A 17,500-nucleotide genomic window follows, 5' to 3' on the forward strand; every position below is an offset into this window, starting at 1 on the left:
CACTCTCCAAACACTTTGTACCAACGACCTTGTCTCATTGAACTTGATAACTGTAATTTTGCCATGTTGACTCACGCCGTCATGGAAAAAGAGGATTTCGGGTTGAGTCGCTATGGCATTTTCTGACACCGGTGTGAGTCAGCATGACAAAATTATATATACTTGGTGGTAATAAACAACATATGTTGCGGTATATGTATCTACACAATCTGAACACCAAAGTTATCTTATGAAATAAGCTAAATTCAGCTTCGGAGAATGGGGCAGGCCAAACCTTATATGATTCACTGCCTGAAAAACTCAATTCCTTCATCTGTTCAACTGAAAAACTTCTACACAACTATCAACGCTTCTTCAGTGACACTCAACTGTTCTCTACACTGAACATATTTGAACTGCCCTTCACTTTATATCTCAACTTCTCTTCTCTTCTCTTCCTAAAATAGATTTTATGTTCTGTGTCGTGTCTACCAGTATTTTTCCTCCTTCCAGGAGTTGACTCCATACAGGCCGTACTGTTTCTAAAATGTGGGGGGATAAACTTCACAAAGAAGGTAAAGTCGTCAACTTTCATCTCATAGACTTCTCTCCTATAGCAGAGTCTTACTACTTTTTTTTTTTTTTTTTTATCGTTATTCGATGTTTACTACTCTTCCGAAAAAAAATATTAACCGCTCACGGACTCGTCGCACAAGATTTTCTACGTGCACTTCCTCTTACCCCAATTCTGTCCAACATACCTTTGGACATACCTGTTTCAAAAGATAAGTATCAAGGCAACTTAGAAACTCAACTGGACGTCCTTTCTGGTCCGATCACTCATCTTTTATTTATTAATTTTATTATTATCATTATTTTATTTTTTTAAGTAATGGCACAGTGAGCTTTCTTGACCAGAGATCGCGTACATACTCTGACTCCTAAACCTTTAATAAAGTCATTCCATTTATGCTCATTTCGTTTAAAGTTTAGACTCTAGATCAGTGGCTCCCAAACTTTTCTGATCTTTACTCACTTCTCATAATTTGATGCTCATCCATGGTCCCCGTCTTCTGCCCCTAATCCACATCTCGTGACTACAGTGACTGTTTGCATTCCTGCATTTATTAAGGCCCATTATGAAAAAAAAAAAAAAAAACTCCGGCAATACCTGTAATTTTATTCATTCCACCTCATATTGTTCTAGAGTGGTGACCCTTGGGATTTTTATGTGTACATAGCCTCAGCTTATGGCACCTAAAATTTTGCTATATGGCCCCACCCAGTGGGCCATTACCCACAGTTTGGGAACCCCTTCTCTAGATATTTAATGGGTTTTCTACTTATGTGAAGAATACTGGAGAGAGAGAGAGAGAGAGAGAGAGAGAGAGAGAGAGAGAGAGAGAGAGAGAGAGAGAGAGAGAAAGAGAGATAGGCAGATAGACAGACAGATAAAAAGAATTCACCTCCAGGTATGAAACAGTGCGTTGTGAATCTCTCCCTTCCTCCTCACTGCGGCCTCTCGTATCGTCAATGAGTTGACTGACGCGCCGCACCTCCGTCGTCAGACTGGTGACCTGTTGTACAAGGTACACAAGATAATAACAGTGAGGTGTTTAGGATGTAAGTGTCTGTAACAAATTATAAGATTACGCATAGTTGTTAAAAATACTGACATTGTTGAAAAGCCACCTTTGGTACTGAGGCCGCGACTGCTACTGTTTGTGTTCCGGTTGCTTCTGCTGCTCCGACAACAGATACCACAAACCACAACAGATACCGATGCTACGGCTACTACTGTTGCTAAGAAGGGCTAGTGAGGAGAAGGCGAGGGGCAAATGAGTTAAATCTAGAAAGATAGCTAGCTCAGGGATGGTGAGAAATAGTTTAAGTGTTTACTACACAAACTGTAGAAGTATTCTGAATAAAATAAACTTGCTTAGAGGAATAGCGAGTGTAGAGAAATTTGATATCAATGCTTTAACTGAAACTTGGTTAGATATGTCAGGAAAAGTATTTAATACAGAGGTTAAGATAGATGGGTATACAATGTTCTATAAAGATAGGGAAAACAGGAGAGGAGGAGGCGTCGCGTTATACGTTAGGGACACATTACAGTGTTGTATGAACAATAGAATTAAAACAGATAACAAAGCAGAGTCGATATGGGTAGATATTAAGGAAGGATCGCAGTCAGAAGTACTAGGGGTAGTTTACAGACCACCGACCAGTACAGAGGAAATTAACACTTCACTGTGGCAGGAATTAAATAGAGCAGGCAGGTACAGTCAGGTATGTGTGGTAGGAGATTTTAATTTTAGGAATATCGACTGGAGTCTGATAGTGGGTAACAAGGAAGCAGAGGAATTTCTTAAGGTAATTCAGGATAATTTTTTAAAACAGGTAGTCGTAGAACCCACAAGGGAGAATAATATTCTAGATTTAATTCTTACTAACAGGGAGGAAGCAGTCACGCAGGTAGAGGTTGGAGGACAGCTAGGTAACAGTGACCATAGGGAAATTAGGTACAATTTAGAATGGGAAGAAACTGTTAGAAACAAAAACACTAGTAAAATACCTGACTTTAAGAGAGCAGATTTTGAAGAATTAAAAAGGTACCTCCAAGGAGTGGACTGGCAAAGGATGCAGGGTGAGGTCAGGTCAGGGACGGAGTTCAGAGAGATAATGTAGGATGAGAGAGGTGAGGTGAGGTGTGAGGGTGTAGGACAAGAGGAGGGAAAGATGTGTCCGGAAGGGAGGAGGAAAGAGGAAGGGGGGAGATAGGTGTGAGTATGTTGGAATGTCAGGGCATGCTGAAATGAGAGAGGTGAGGTCGAGGCGAGAAGATGAGGGAGTGGAGAGGATGGTAGGGGACGAGATGAGGGGACTAGGTGTAGTAAATGTAGTTGAATTGTATAAATATTTCGTAGATAAAGTTCATACAGGTCAGTTAGCAAATATCCCGTATAGAACAATAAGATCACAAAAAAATGACCCTAAATGGATAACTGCTAGGTTAAAGCATTATATAGGGCGTAAGAGAAGTATATATATAAGAGATTAAGGGCAGGTGAAGAAGTTTTAAGGACACAATATAATGAATTAGTTAGAACAGTCAGGAAGTTAACGAGGAAAGCTAAGGACAATTATGAATTAAAGGTAGCCAGCCAGGCGAAGACGGACCCCAAGGGATTTTATCAGGTATACAGGACGAAGAATAAGGATACTGTAGGTCCATTAAAGGCAGCAGATGGGGAGCTGGTTAGTTCTGGGGAGGAGATAAGTAAACTTCTGAATGATTATTTTTTAACTGTCTTCACCCACGAAAACATGCAGGATATGCCAGATAATGAACAGGTGTTTAGAGCAGATGAGAATGAAAAGCTGACAGATATTTCCATAACTAGGGAGATAGTGGAACAGGAGATAGATAGGCTAAAAAAGTTCAAGACACCAGGACCTGATGAAATATATCCCACAGTACTTAAGGAATGTAAAGAGATTATTAATGAGCCGTTAGTTTCTGTCTTTAGTAAATCAGTGGAGTCGGGTGAGGTACCAGTAATGTGGAGGCAAGCTAATGTAGTACTCATCTTTAAGAAAGGAGATAAAACTTTAGCGTCTAATTATAGACCTGTCAGCTTAACTTCAGTTGTAGGTAAAATGTTAGAGTCAATAATAGCGAGGAACATTAGGGAACATTTAGACAAACATAACTTGATAAATCAGTCACAGCATGGCTTCACGAAGGGGAAGTCTTGCCTGACAAACTTGTTAAGTTTTACAGTAAGGTGTACGAGGCAGTAGATAATGGTGATAGTTATGATATCTTATATCTGGAGTTTAGTAAAGCATTTGACAAGGTACCCAATCAAAGGCTCCTGAGAAAAGTTAGGGCACACGGGATAGATGGGAAGGTGTTAGGCTGGATAGGGTCATGGCTTGGTGACAGGCGACAGAGAGTGGTAATAAACGGCTCGAAATCCGAGTGGGGTCATGTAATTAGTGGGGTGCCACAGGGATCAGTATTAGGGCCATTGTTATTCCTAATATATATCAATGACTTGGATAGTGGAATTAGTAGTGATGTTAGTAAATTTGCGGATGACACAAAGATAGGTAGATTAATTAGGTCAGAATCGGATGCCATCGCCTTGCAGGCAGACTTAGATAGAATGAATGAATGGACGGATAGATGGCAAATGCAATTTAATATCAATAAATGCAAAGTGCTTAGCGTAGGTAGAGGAAATCCACACAATAGGTACACATTAAACAACCAAACTCTGGTAGTTACAGGGTACGAGAAAAATTTAGGAGTTATAGTTAGCTCTGAACTCCGTCTAGGGAAACAATGCATAGAAGCCAGAAACAAGGCAAATAGGGTACTAGGATTCATTTTTAGGAGTGTTAAAAGTAGAAGGTCGGAGGTAATATTAAAGTTATACTTGGCGCTGGTCAGACCTTATCTAGACTACGCTGTGCAGTTCTGGCCCCCACATTACAGGAAAGATATAGGTCTATTAGAATCAGTACAGAGGAGAATGACTAAAAGGATACAGGGGATGAGGAGTATTCCTTACGAGGCGAGGTTGAAGCTGTTAAATTTACATTCTTTAGAGAGACGTAGGTTAAGAGGGGACCTGATAGAAGTCTTTAAGTGGTATAAGGGAGATGTAAGCAAAATTCTTAGGATCAGCAACCAGGGTAGAACAAGAAATAACGGGTTCAAGCTTAAAAAAATTAGGTTTAGGAAGGAGATAGGAAAAAATTGGTTCTTAAATAGAGTGGTAGATGAGTGGAACGGACTCAGTAATCATGTAGTTAGTGCTAGGACACTAGAGAGCTTTAAGAGAAGATTAGACAAGTTTATGGATGGGGATAACAGATGGAAATAGATAGGTGAGTTTCATACACGTGTAAGCCTGGTCGCTTCTTGCAGCTTCCCTTATTTCTTATGTTCTTATGTTACCGCTACTGCTGGTATCGCGACTGGGCTGCATTGCCAATGCTGACTCACTAATCTTCTTGAATATTATATCTGGGTGCCATACTCCTTTGTTTTTCTTATGTCACAATTTCTGGTTTGGTGACATTTGACTGGTAGCTACCTCACAAGAGGAGACAGTAGCCAGCTGCCAAAACGATAATTAGTCCCAGTGAGGTCTAAAGCACTGGATCAGGGGGTGCTGAAAACTTATCATTAAGCCCATCTGTGACCTCACTGAACGTTTCTCTTTGTGTCTCACAACGCAAGGGGGTAGTCACACCATGCTCTCTAAAGAAAACTCTCTTCCTTCACACAAAACTACAAGCTCCTAATTACATGCACACCCTTCACTCAAAATTCAAAATTATCATGGCTTGGAGTCCCCATCTGGGGAGGGGATCACAAATGTCCCCAGGTCAGACTGCTCCTCTGGTATTGACCCTAAGTGTCTTGAGAGGTCTCAACTTTTTTTTCATAAACTTCTGCAACATTCGCAGTCTTAGATCTAATTTTCAATCTGTAGAACCATCTCTCCTCTACTGAACTACATCTTCTTTTCTTCACTGAAACACAGGCAACTGAGAGCAGCCCCATTTCTGTTCCCTTCTACTTTATCTATCCTTATTTTCAATCCAAAGTTGGATGTTGTGTCTATGTGCACAACGATTGAACCTGCTCTCGTGCCCACGCTCTTGAATCTTCCGAGTTTTCCACAATCTGGCAACGACTACACAGCCACTCTCAAACTAAATTTATCTATACTGTATACTTCTAATCTAACTCCTCTGACTATAAATTCTTTGAGTACTTAACTTCCAAAGTAGAGCACATTCTGACTCTGTTCCCTTTTAAGGAGGCCTCCATTCTTGGAGACTTCAATGTTCACCACCAGCTATGGCTTTCCTTTCCCTTGACTGAGCATCCTGGTGAATTAGCCTTTAATTTTGCTATCCTCCACGACCTAGGTGCAACACCCTACTCATATTCCTGGCCGTCTTGGAGATCTTTTTCTAACCTCTAATCCTTCTCCTTATGCTGTTATCCTATCTTCTCTGTTGGGCTCCTCCGATCACAACCTCATATTTTGTCCTATTGCTCCAGTCTCTCCTCAGGATCTCCCTAAGCAGAGGTGTCTTTGGCGTTTTGCCTCTGCTAGTTAGGGGGACCTAAGAAGTATTTTGCTGATTTTCCTTGGAATGACTACTGCTTTCGTGTCAGAGGCCCAGTTGTGTGTGTGTCGCCAGTACTGTGCTTCTACATACTGCCCTGTCCAGCTTGAGGTTTCGTGTAGACAAGGCTTTCTCACAAATAAATGACTCGTATAAAATTTTTTTACTCACTACCACTATTTCCAAATACCAGAGAAATGATTAATCGTGTTTTCAGTATTTCTCATTTTAATTGTGTAGACTTCTTGTTAATCTGTCACTAGAACCATAAAAAAAAAAACACTTAAAATGATTTTTCACTTTAACAAGGGTCTTTACAAAGTAGTGAGGTGTGACGCAGTGGTGTTTCAGAATATAATGTTTCTCCTTTTAATTGTGTAGACTTCTTGTTAATCTGTCACTGGAACCATAAAAACACTTAAAATTATTTTTCACTTCAACAAGAGTCTTTAGAAAGTAGTGAGGTGCGGCGAGATAGCTCTAGTAGGAAATGGGGGCAGGAAAAGAATCGCGTTTCGGCCGTTTTCTTTGTTTTTCTTTTTAGTGTGGCATCTGTTACAATACTTATGAGATAATGAAGAAATTTCCCAGTTTTTGGCTGCGCGATAATATTAACAAGCAAACTAATTTCTCAAGTTTTTTTTTTTTTCAGTACATGGTATCCGTTGCTTTATTATTGTGGATGTCAAGCCTCCCTTTGAACGTAGGTCATAAGCAAAAAGACAGTGTCACAGCCATATGGATCCTGACCACGAAGTTCACATGAAGTTCACATGAAGGGGTGATGTAGTTATTATTGGCAAAACCCACGTTTATAATTGTTTATAGGCACGACTTCCCTTGATTGCATCTTATTTCAAGAGGAAGTGTTTTTGGTGGCCATGCGTTTCATCACCATCCCAAGGTCTTCCCTTTCACCTTCCCTCGGCCTCTTCTGCACGCTGTGGTGCAGCCATTAGCGTGGCCTGCACTGTAGCCTTCACTGTAGCCTACTTTGTAGCCATCCTCGTCGCCGGTCTTTAGTCCTTCCTTCTTCCCTTTACGGTAGTTACTTCTGTTTCCTTTGGTGTACCCCTTCAGGAGCCCTTTATGGTACCCATCCTTCCACCCAGTCTGCCGGCCTTTCTTCATGCCTTCCCTCCACCCTTGAATGAACTCCTTGGCTTGTGCTAACCTTTCAATTCTTCCGTAACAAAGGCACACTTTTTTGAAGACCGACACCCACGCTTTCATGTATTTATAATCGTTAACCTGACGGAAACAGTGGTACTTGAACTCAGTGAAAAGGAAAGAAATGAACTCCAAGTATTCACGCTTGAGAGTGGCGTATGGCAAGGGGTCACTTCCAGCAGAGCGGGTGGTGTCACAGGAGGCCTGAGTGGAACGCCGAGGTTTTGAGAAACGTCGCCAGCCAAAGAGAACAAGCACGATCAGAGCAAAATGCAGGAAGAAGACGATAATCAGTGATACAGCGAGCTGAGAGGAAGCAGCGACCGTTACTGAGTCAGTTGAAAACATCGCGGCCATGTCACTTAACTTTTCCTGATTATCAGTATATTGTAAAAAAAAAAAAAAAAACGAAATAGAAACCACTATACTTGTTTCAGTACTTGAAAACTTTTTTTTTCCGGTTTTAGTTCCGGTTTTCCTTTGTTTATCAGAGTTAGGACGGTGCCTCTTAACGAAAGACGTTGGTTTCGGCATATGAAAACCGTTACCCCGAGAGTATGCCCTTCTTACCTTCGGATCGTGGCTATGATTCGAAACCATGCACCTGGGACCCCTCGTCCCACAAAACAGTAAGCACCTGCCGAAACGATAATTACTTCCAGTGAGGTCTAAAGCACTGTATCAGGGTGTACTGTGAACCTATCATTAAACTCAGCTGTGACCTCGCTGAACGTTTCCCTTTGGGTCTCAACACAAGGGGGCAGTCACAGCCTGCCCTCTAAAGACAACTCTTTTCCTTCACACAAAACTACGAGCACCTAATTACACACACACACACACACACACACACACACACACACACACACACACACACACACACACACACACACACACACACACACACACACACCTCTCATTCAAAATTATCAAGGTGACTCCTGCCCCAGGCTTGAAGTCCCCATCTGGGGAGGGGACCACAAAATTAATGTCCCCAGATCGGACTGCTCTTTTGGTATCGACCCAAAGTGTCTTGATCCCACCCTTCCCCTCAACTTTTTCTTCATTAATTTCTGCAATATTCGCTGTCTTAGATCTTTTTTTTAGTCTGAAGAACACCATCTCTACTAAACTTCACCTTCTTTTCCTCACTGAAACACAGGTGTCTGAGGCAACTAATAGTAACCCCTTTTCTGTTCCCTCCTACTTTCTCTATCCATATTTCTGACTTGCTTCCCTTTTGCAGATATCTCCATCCTTGGAGATTTCAATGTTCAGCACCAGCTTTGGTTTTTCTCTCCTTTCATTGACTATCCTGGTGAACTAGCCCTGAATTTTGCTATCCTCCACGACCTAGAGCAACTGGTGTAGCACTCTGTTCGTATTCCTGACCGTCTTGGAGATACGCCCAACATTCTTGACCTCTAATCCTTCTGCTTGTGCTGTTATCCTATCTTCTCCATTCGGCTCTGGCGTTTTGCTTCTTCTAGTTGAGAGGACCTAAAAAGGTATTTTTCTGATTTTCCTTTGAATGACTGCTGCTTCTGTGTCAGAGACCCACCTCTGTGTGCCGAGCGCATAATAGGTGATAGTGTCTGGCATGAATGCATACATTCCTCACTCCTTTTCTCAATCTAAACCTTCCAAATCTTGGTTTAACACAGCCTGTTCTTGTTCTATACATGATAGAGAGGTGGCCAACAAAAAGTACTTAAGCCTTCCATTACCAGAATCTCATGTGCTTTATATTTCTGCCCGGAATCATGCCAAGTCTATTCTCAAAGTAGCCAGAACTTCTCCATTAATAGAAAGTGTCAAAATCTTTCAAGATCTAACTAAGCTCGTGACTTCTAGCACCTAGCCAAAAACATCTCCTTTCCCTCCTTTATTCAACCAGATGGCTCATATCTTTGTTAAAAACTGTACCTTGGATGATTCAGGGCTTGTTCCTCCCTCTCTTCCACTCTGACTACTTCATGCTACCTATTAAAATTTTTCACAATGGTGGTTTCCATGCCGTCATTAGCCTAAACCCTCAGAAGGCTTGTGGGCCTTTTAGTTTTCTCTTTTAGTGTTCTCTGAAACTGCGTCTCTGTGCTTGCACCTTGCCTAGTCAAACTTTTTCAACTCTGTCTGTCAACATCTACCCTTCCTTATTGCTGTAAGTTTGCCTACATTCAGCCTGTTCCTAAAAAGGGTGACCGTTCTAATCCCTCAAATTACGATCCTATTGCTTTAATTTCCTACCTATCAAAAATTTTTGAATCTATCCTCAACAGGTAGATTCTTAAACATCTATCACTTCACAGCCTTCTATCTGATCGCCAGTATGGATTCCGTCAAGGCCGCTCTACTGGTCTGAGTTCTGGTCATCATCTTTTCGAGATTTGGGTGAAACTTTTGCTGTTGCATTAGACATTTCAAAAGCTTTTGATAGAGTCTGGCACAAAGCTTTAATTTCCAAACTAGTCCCCTACAGCTTCTATTCTTTTCTCTGTAACTTAATCTCAAGTTTCCTCTCAGACCGTTCTATTACTGCTGTGGTAGACGGTTACTGTTGTTTTCCTAAATTTAAATCTAAATCTATAACAGTGGTGTTCCTCAGGGTTCTGTCCTGTCACTCACTCTTTTCCTATTATTCATCAATGATCTTCTAAACCAAACTTCTTGTCCTATCAACTTCTACACTGAAGATACCATCATGCACTTTTCCATGTCTTTTTTAGACGTCCAACCCGTCAGGAAGTAAACAGTTCACGCAGGGAAGCCAGAGAACGCCTGACTTCTGATCTCTAAAATTTTTGACTTGGGAAGAGCAAACTTGGTATTGTTCAGTGCCTCAAAAACTCAATTCCTCCATCTATAAACTCAACACAAACTTCCAGACTACTATCCCCTCTCCTTTAATGACACTCAACTGTCCTCCTCTTCTACAGTGAACATCCTCAGTCTGTCCTTTTCTTATAATTTAAACTGGAAACTTCACATCTCATCTCTAGCTAAAACAGCTTCTATGATGTTAGGAATTCTGAGACATCTCCGCCAGTTTTTCTTATCTCCCAGCTGCTAACTTTAGAAGAGCCTTATTTGTCCATGTAAGGAGTATGCTTCACATGTCTGGAGGGGTGGGGCTCCACTCATACCGCTCTTTTAGACAGGGTCGAATCAAAAGCTTTTTTATCTCATCGACTCCTTTCCTCTAACTGACTGACTGTCTTCAGCCTCTTTCCCATTTCCGCAATGTTGCATCTCTTGCTATTTTCTACCGCTATTTTCATGCTATGTGCTCTTCTGATCTTGCTAACTGCAGGCCTCCCCTCCTCCTGCGGTCATGCTGCACAAGACTTTCTTTTTCTCATCCCTATCCTGTCCACCTCTCTAATGCACGTGTTAACTAGTATTCTAAATCATTCAATCATCCAGCCCTTTCCTTGGTAAACTCCAGAACTCCCTGCCTGCTTTTGTATTTTTTAACTTCATAAGACTTGACCTCCTTCAAGAGGGAGGTTTCAAGACACTTGTCCTTAAATTTTTGAGTACCGCCTCGGACCCTGTTCGGGGACAGGCATCTGAGTGGGCTTTTTGTTTACTGGATTTTTGTTGCTTTTGGCCGGTGTCTCTCCTACATAAGAAAAAAAAAAAAAAATTGTGGCGGCCTCGCCGCCACAAGGTTGTTAACCTTGCTGAAATTGGATGCTAATTGCTCGTTTTCTAATCGCCATTGCGTGCCCTTGCTGCCTGAGGCTCGGAAGTAAGGTTGGATGGTGAGACCCGAATTTTCCTCTCACCAGCACTGTCAAATATCCGTCGGTTACTGCATACGCCGTCATTTGTTCGTGTTGAGGTGTTGTCTGGCTCGTTCCAGTACGAGATTTTGTGAGTATCGATTTTCTTTTCTTTTCTCTCTGGGTTTGTCATGAATATTTCTGATGACGTTGGGTCTTCAAAGCAAAGACGTCTGCCAGCGGATTATACAACAACAAGCGATAGAACAGGAGGAACGGCACCGAAAGAGAGAAGCTCAAAAGGAAGCGAGAGAAGATCAGGAACAAGCGGACAGAGACGCTCAAGAACCACAGGCTGAGAGGGAAAAAGAAATTAGGCTGGCTGAGCTCAGTGCTAGGGGTAAGCTCTCTGTCACCTTACCAATGATTTTGTCTCCAGACCTACCTTACCGACGTAAAAGGACGAGGACATCGCTGTCTACCTTGTGAAGTTTGAGCAGGTGGCACAACTGTTAGAGCTCAGCCAAGACACGCTATCAGGCTTGGAAGCCTCCTTATTGGGAAAGCTGCAGAGTTGTACGCTTCTCTCCCATGCTCAGTCACCAACGACTATCAGTTACTCAAGCAGGCTTTGCTTATGAGCTTCAGTAAAACTCCTGATGACTATCGCGTAGATTTTAGATCGGCAAAAACTAAGGTAGGACAAAACTATCATCAGTTTGCCACACAACTGATCAGACTTTTTGAGGCGTGGATTGAGTCATCTAAAGTGGCATCAACATGTATAGATCTAAAGGAATTTATGGTTTTAGAACTCCGTCTCTTTATCAAGGAGAACCGCACTACTGATTTCAGAGAGGCTATCCAGCTCGCCGATGACTGGGCGTCAGCCCGGAATGCCTACCCGAGGGCCTCCTCCAACCATCTCAAGAGACCCTTCTCTCACCCTGCCCAGCTTCACCAGTCTCAAGCTCCCTCGGCCAACAGGCAACTTCTTTCCACTGTCAAATGTCACAACTATGGAGAAGAGGGATATATTTGGCCACGTTATCCCAAGAACCCCTAAGCTTTTAAGGACTCAGCCACCAGTGGTCCCGAATACAAGGCTGGTTTTTTGTTTAAATGATCGTAGTGTCCCTCACTATTCGGTTAACGGGACAATCAATGGATCCTGGTCATCCTCCATCGTCAGAGACACTGGATGTTCTGGTATCGTTGTCTCAGAAGAGCAACGCCTGATGTAGACCCATCATTTGACTATTTTGGGGCACATCGACGAGTTTCCCATTGTTTGATGTTACTTGCGATGCCCATTCTGTACAGGCTGGACCGACGCTATAAGAGCTCCTATTAAGTTTGTCGGTAATATTTCTGGGGTTAAAGATCCTCAGGATGCTGATCCGTTACAGAAGGAGAAGGATCCACCCACTGCTGACTTCCTGTGTCTGTAGTGTATCCGTTCAAAAAAATTGCGTTTTCTTTTTTTTACCACAAGAGGAAGTAGAAAAATGGATAAAGAAAAAAAAAAGAGTGAACTAAATCAATTGAAAATTGAATTGTTTATTGAGTGATATTTATATTTTATCAATTAATTACTGTAGATTTAATTTTTTGTAATAGTAGTTACATAAAAATTAATATTTTCAAATATTTATGTATGTTACAAAAATATCATAGATAATGTAGCATATTCTTTTGTAAACTGTACAGCTTAGCACCTTTTGAATAAATATGCAACTGATCCAATCAAAAAGAAAAAAAAAAAAGCGATCAGTTACTTGGTTGAAACTGTCCTAATAGTTTCTCTTAAATTTTGACTGGTCCATCCATAGCATAGCTAGAACACACTATACCACCAACATTTGGTGACCCCGAGGGTTATGCTATGGATTAAGGATCTTGCCGGCGCCATCCAAAGGGCGTCCTTCTATGGTATGACGAACTGCGGAGGTAATCATCCCGTCGTATCTATCTGATTATCCCTAAGGATACAGGCAGTGCCTCTGCAAGCAGGGCTCGCAAACTTGTTTCTTGGGCCGTAGAATTCTCGCTCATCAGAGTGGGAACTGCCACCTCCTTCCCCACTCTGACGACCTCAGCGTCTACTCCCCCACTGATGCCCTCAGCGTCTACTCCCCCCCTGACGCCTTTAGCGTCCTTTCCCTGGCACCCTCAGTGACAATTCCCTGACGCCCTCAGCGTCCACTCCCCAACGATGGTTACTGCATCTTTCTCCCCTGACGCCCTCAGCGTCCATGCACCAACGATGGTTGCTGCATCGTTCTCCCCTGTACTCTCGTGAGGGTATCCACCATATTTACCGCTGGGCCTCACGCCCCTTCATCTACCTTGCCAGCGCTTGTTCCTTCACCGCGCTTCACGCCCCCTACCCGTCTCGCGACGTTAAAGTGATTACATACCATCCAGATATTGCTTTGCCCTTGATTATTACAGCTTTACGCTTTCATCCGTGCATTACTGCAGCTTCGCGCTCTCATCCGTGGATTACTACAGGTTCGCGCTTTCATCCATGGATTACTACAGCTTCGCGCACTCATCCGTGGATATACTTCAATTACTACATCCATGTATTACATACAAAAGTGTGAAGTGTTACCGGGTGTTAGCCATAATTACTCTGGTTGTCCAATGTGTCCTTATGTGTGTGCTCTGGCCCATTGTTGCCAGCACTAGTGCATGCGCTGCGGCTTTTTTTTTTTTTTTTTTTTTTTAGTAGCACCTACACGTTGTTTCACAAACCCACAACTCGCTACTATGGCGCAAGGCAGTGCCATTCAAACCCCCAAGCTCGAAGGCGGCAACCCAACCGACAGTTTTGCTGCCACGGAAGCCTTCAGAGGTTCAATGTTCCGTTGTCCTTGTATATGGTTCTCTATCCTTGAGTGCAAGTTTAAGACCTCCAACGAAACTAAAGACCTTACTAAGTTCACCCATGTAGTCTCACTGATACCTCCAGACGTCCTTTCTAAAGTCTCCGACGTCATCAGCGCAGCCATCTCCTCTAATACCCCTTATGAGGACATGAAAACCGCAGTCCTGTCACGCCTTCAATACTCGGTTGCCACAAGGCTTCAAGAGCTTCTTTCCAGGGAAGAGCTTGGTAATGAGAAGCCTACTAACCTGTTGCACCGATAGTAGAAGTTGCTCGGCGACAAGTATGTTTCCTATGACAAGGATATCTTCAAGCAACTTTACTATTAGCGCCTTCCTGCGGCTATACAGAACAACCTCTTCAGTGTTAATGACAAACTCACACTGGATAAACTTTCCAAACTTGCGGATGAGTTCATGTCAACCATATCCTCAACACTAACACCAATCAACAACGTTGCAACACAAGATGCTGACAACCTCACAGTTATTGTTTTTAAACTGATGCTCGAGGTCAATAACCTGAAGCAGGAGCTATGCGAGCCATTCCTCTTCACGTTCACGCTCTCGTTCCCGCCCACGTTCCAGAGGCAGATTCTTCAGGAAACCACGAGGGCCACCTCCATCTGCAAATCGGAACCAACTATGCTTCTACCACAAGAAGTTCGGTGATAAGGCTTTCAAGTGTCAGCAACCTTGTAACTTTACCGCTCCCAACAGGAACAATTAGCCTTTAAATGCCAACAGCGAGCTAGGGACGCATAGTGTTCACCATTCAAGTACACTGACCACATCTACGATCCATTAACGAACCACAGGTTTCTCATCGACACTGGAGCAGAAGTTAGCGTCCTACCGGCCACAGCTACTTAGAGATCCCTGCCTTAAGTTACACAACTCTACACTGCCAACGGTACTGCCATTCCAGTGTACCTTACTGCTCGAGTTAGGCCTACGTCGCTCTTTCGAATGGACTTTCTACGTGGCTGCAGTGTCTCAAGCCATACTAAGCCCGGATTTCCTTAACCAGTACAACCTTTTGTTAGATGTCAAACGCCGCTGCCTGCTTGATCCACTCATCCATATCACAGCCCTGCAGGCATCATCTCTAAGGAAAGCACCAAGATCTCTGGTGCGTGCAACGACGACCCTTACGCCACACTTATCAAGTCCTTCCCGACTCTCACACAGCCTTACTCAGCGACCAAACCAGTGAAGCACTACGTCATGCACCACATCGAAAGAACCAACCCACCAGTGTATGTCAAAGCCCACCGTCTCGCTCCTGACTCGCCAAGGCCGAATTTGAGTCCCTCATGTAGCAAGGAATCATTCATCTGAGTTCCAGTAATTGGTCATCCACCTTGTACATTGTCAACAAGAAGAATGGCGATATCAGACCGTGTGATGACTACCGTGCTCTCAACTCAAGGACTGTTATGGATAGGTACCCAGTGCCCAGGAATTCTCCTCTCAGCTTCACGGCAACATGGTCTTCTCAAGCATCGACCTTGTCAAGGTCCCTGTTACTACTGTGGACATCCTGTAGACGGCCTTAATCACTCCTTTTGGCCTATTCAAATATGTCCGTAAGCCTTTTGGATCACACAATGCTGCCCTGACCTTCCAGCGTTTTATCGATGAAGTCACCAGTGGTCTGGAATTCTGCTTCAGCTACATAGATGACCTTCTAATTGCCAGTCCTGACGAAGACACACACCGCCAGCACCTCCAACGAATCCTACACGACTGAATGATTACGGTGTGCAAATAAACGCCACCAAGAGTGTCTTCGGTGTGTCTACAGTTACCTTCCTGGATCATACAGTTTTTTTCAGCCGGTATCACCCTGCTCCAGTTTAAGAGTACATCATTCCAGCAGTTTTCCAAGCCGTCGACACAGCGCCAGCCCAAAGAATTTCTAGGCATGGTAAACTACTACAACCGCTTCTTAGCGAAATGCTCACTATTACTTCAGCCACTCTGTTCAAACCCATCAAACTCGGTCAATCCATCACACTCCAGTGGACTCCTGAAGCAGTCGACGCCTTTACTGTTGTCAAGCAAGCACTGACTGATACCGCCACGCTCACCTTCCTCTCTCTAGATGCTCCTACCTCCATTGCTACGAATGCATGTAACACAGGAGTTGGCACTGTCCTCCAGCTACTCACGGAGGAAGACTGGAGACCAATTACATTCTTCTCCAAAAAGTTTTCCAGCGCCGACACAAAGTACAGCGCATTTGACAGGGAGCTCTTGGCTATATCCAAAGCCATCAAGAGGTTCTATTACTTTATCGAGGGTTGCCAGTTCTATGTTTACCCGAACCATAAAGCACCTGCCTCCCTCTTCATTCTCGACAGCTACGTCATATTGAGTACATCTTGGAGCTCACCACAGACATCCGCCATGTGAAAGGTCCAGACAATCCCCCTGTCGACACAGTGCCTTGCATTTCTACAGGTGGAGCCTCTCCTCTAACAAACTATGCCGCCATAGCTGCTGACCATGTCGACGACCAAGAGCTCAAGCAATTCCTGGAGAATCCTGCATTGTCTATCAAAAGACTGCAACTACCAGGGACACAGCCCCTACGTGCCAAAGAAACACCAACAGCACCTTTTCCGGCAACTACACCATTTATCACACACAGGTATCCGGGCATTTCAGCACATGATGACCTCCAGATTCCTGTGGACTGGCATCAACAAAGAGGTGCGTGAATGGACTAAGGCCTGCATCAAATGCCAAGCCAGCAAAGTTCACAGGCACACGCACTCACAACCGATGATATTCGCTCCACCTTCGACCTGATTCGACCGCATACATGTCGATATCGTTGGTCCTCTACATTCCTCGGACTGGTTCCGCTACATATTTACCTGTGTAGACCGCTTCATCCGCTAGCCTAAAGCAATGTTGATACCCGACATCAATGTGGACTCTGTTGCCTGTGCCCTCATACACACGTGGATATCAAGATCCGATGTTCCTTGTCATCTCACCTCTGACCGTGGCAACCAGTTTGAATCGCAGTTGTGGGGGCAAACTCATGACCTTACTTGGTATTCACCGCCACAGCTGCAATCCCCAAGCTAATGGTATGGTCGAACGCTTCCACCGTCAACTCAAGGCCTCCTTAGCTGCAACACTTCAGCAACGTGAAGACTGGCTCCAAGCTGTGCCCTTAGTTCTTCTAGGAATTCAGTCATCAATAAAGACCGACCTAGGGCACTCTTCCACCGAATTAGTCTACGGAGCCACACTCCGGCACACTACATTCCTCAACTACATTCCACAGCAAGCCCCAGGCAGTATTCAGGATTACACTTCCACACTCAAATCCTGGATGAATGACCTGCGACTAGCTCAGCCTCGGTCCCCTGCTACTACGGTCATCATTAACCAGGATCTAGACACCTGTTCGCATGTTTTCGTTGGTGTGGACGCAGTCAAGAAACCACTGCAACAACCCTAAGGATTTGTTTTTACTCCCGACTGCCTGTAGCCCCAAACATACAAGATAACTTCCATCATTTCCCTTGTTCGAAGTAGTCCGTACAACTCGTAAAAAC

The 17,500-nt window shown here is 43.6% G+C and overlaps 1 protein-coding gene across 2 annotated transcripts in view; it reads right to left on the reverse strand.

Annotated features, from left to right (window-relative positions):
- LOC135092857 (coiled-coil domain-containing protein 63-like) overlaps positions 1-17,500 on the reverse strand; it is a 68,683-nt gene that overhangs the window by 19,187 nt on the left and 31,996 nt on the right. For both annotated transcript variants that reach the window (XM_063991605.1, XM_063991604.1), the window contains one exon: positions 1,446-1,556. In XM_063991605.1, coding sequence (XP_063847675.1) covers positions 1,446-1,556 — 111 coding nt within the window. The remainder of the gene's footprint in view (positions 1-1,445; positions 1,557-17,500) is intronic.

The sequence above is a fragment of the Scylla paramamosain genome, chromosome 41, assembly GCF_035594125.1.
Source record: "Scylla paramamosain isolate STU-SP2022 chromosome 41, ASM3559412v1, whole genome shotgun sequence".
Lineage (NCBI taxonomy): Eukaryota > Metazoa > Arthropoda > Malacostraca > Decapoda > Portunidae > Scylla > Scylla paramamosain.